Genomic DNA, 1,609 nt, shown 5'->3' with positions numbered 1-1,609 from the left:
GTGGCTCTGCGCAGGGATGTGTGCGGGATCACGCACATACAGTCTGAATGGACCCGGTAGAGACCTGACTCAGTTCGTTTTCACTCTGAGGGGACCACCAGTTGAACACCGGGCTGCTGTTCCGCTGGGCAGCCTGTTTTCCAGAGCTTTTTTTTTTGCGGTGTCCTTTCCGCTGCTCCGGGACAGCCTAACACAATGCTGTCCGTATCAGCCATCTCCAGGAGTGAGCTCTCGCCCCTCTGAGGGCTGAAAACTCCGCTGCAAAGCTCTCTGCTCTCCCTTTGTTTTTTTACAGGAGAGAAGATAATCTTGACAGAAACTAACGGGAGGGTGCTCCTGCAATGTGGAAAAGAGAACCAGAAACCAGTTATATGGCTGAAAAGTGGTGAACGGATAGCAAATGTAACGCGGCTGGACTTGGGTTCAGCTTACGATGATCCCAGAGGCATCTACGCTTGTGAAATTAACGGAAAGAGAAGCTCCTCGCTGCAGGTGCACTATCGAAGTAAGTGTTGCTAACCTGCTTTCTAGAGCCAGAACTGCTTGAAGTTTTCATCCAAGCAGATTTTTGAGGGCAGCACTGATTGCCCAGGGTTTGAGGGTGATTCCTCCAGCAGAAGTCCTGATGGCTCCTGTGCTAGGTTGCCCTTGGGAACAGCTCAGCTGCCCGTTCCCCTGCACCCAGTGTCCCCGTGGGAGCTCTACAGGCTCGTTTAGTGCCTGGCACTCATACTGCCTCATTGCTAGCCACTCACTGGCCCTGCTCCTGCCTGCCCCGACTGCTGGGGACATGTGGTAGCTTGTGCCACTGCCTTGGGTCACACAGCAAGGCAAATTTGATCCCTGGTGTCTCTCAGCCCTGGCTGAGCGCTCTGGGCGCAGACTGGCCCTGGCAGCAGGGCAGTGGCAGCCAAAGGGTACGGTCCTGGTTACTGCTTTCAGTGTCTGTTCTTTTGGGCTTCTAGTGTGCCAGAATTGCATCGAGGTGGACGCTCCCACCATCTCGGGGATTGTGGTCGCGGATGTTGTTGCCACCATCTTCCTGGCAGTTGCTGTGTATTGCATCACGGGCCAGGACAAGGGACGCATGTCACGAGGTGAGGGGAGAGCTCTGCTGGCTGCCCGTGGGTGGGGATGGGAAGTGGCTGAGCATCTCTGGGAGCTGTGTGGTACCTAGGGACCTTCCATCACTTCCCTCAGAGCCTAGTCGCTGCAAGCTGCAGGCAGCGGCCAGCACACAGCGTGTCTAGGGTAGGGATCTATGGGAACAAGCCTTGAACCTCTCCTGCCTCTAGCTCAGCTTCCCAGGAGAAGCTGGCGAACAAATAAGGTTAACCAAAACGTTATCCCAGGGACAGCAGCTGGTGACACAGGGACATCTGAGGCCTTGCAGGGGCTTTTCATAAAGCCTTCTATAGGGATGAAAGCAGCTCGCTGCTCCAGTTTGTAAATGTTCACCCGTGTGCTACCCATGACTCCCCTAATCTTGGACCATCTTCTTTCTTCATTTAGCTTCTGACAGGCAGAACCTGATTGCCAACGAGCAGCTCTACCAGGTGAGCGTGGGCTTCAGCACCTCTGTGTGGCGTGGGGCTGGTGTGGCGGTGAT

General features: G+C 55.1%; 1 protein-coding gene across 1 annotated transcript in view; it reads left to right on the top strand.

The window, feature by feature from the left end:
• Positions 1 to 295: 295 nt before the first annotated feature.
• Positions 296 to 1,609, top strand: part of CD3D (CD3d molecule, delta (CD3-TCR complex)) — a gene marked incomplete at its 5' end in the record, with an annotated part of 1,785 nt that continues 471 nt past the window's right edge. Inside the window, 3 exons of the mRNA XM_010140309.1 lie at positions 296 to 505; positions 966 to 1,097; positions 1,513 to 1,556. Of these exons, the coding sequence (XP_010138611.1) occupies positions 296 to 505; positions 966 to 1,097; positions 1,513 to 1,556 (386 nt within the window). The remainder of the gene's footprint in view (positions 506 to 965; positions 1,098 to 1,512; positions 1,557 to 1,609) is intronic.

The sequence above is a fragment of the Buceros rhinoceros genome, unplaced genomic scaffold (genome assembly GCF_000710305.1).
Source record: "Buceros rhinoceros silvestris isolate BGI_N320 unplaced genomic scaffold, ASM71030v1 scaffold23817, whole genome shotgun sequence".
Lineage (NCBI taxonomy): Eukaryota > Metazoa > Chordata > Aves > Bucerotiformes > Bucerotidae > Buceros > Buceros rhinoceros.
The sequence above is the reverse complement of the archived record's forward strand: the minus strand, read 5'-3'. Positions and strand labels throughout refer to the sequence as shown.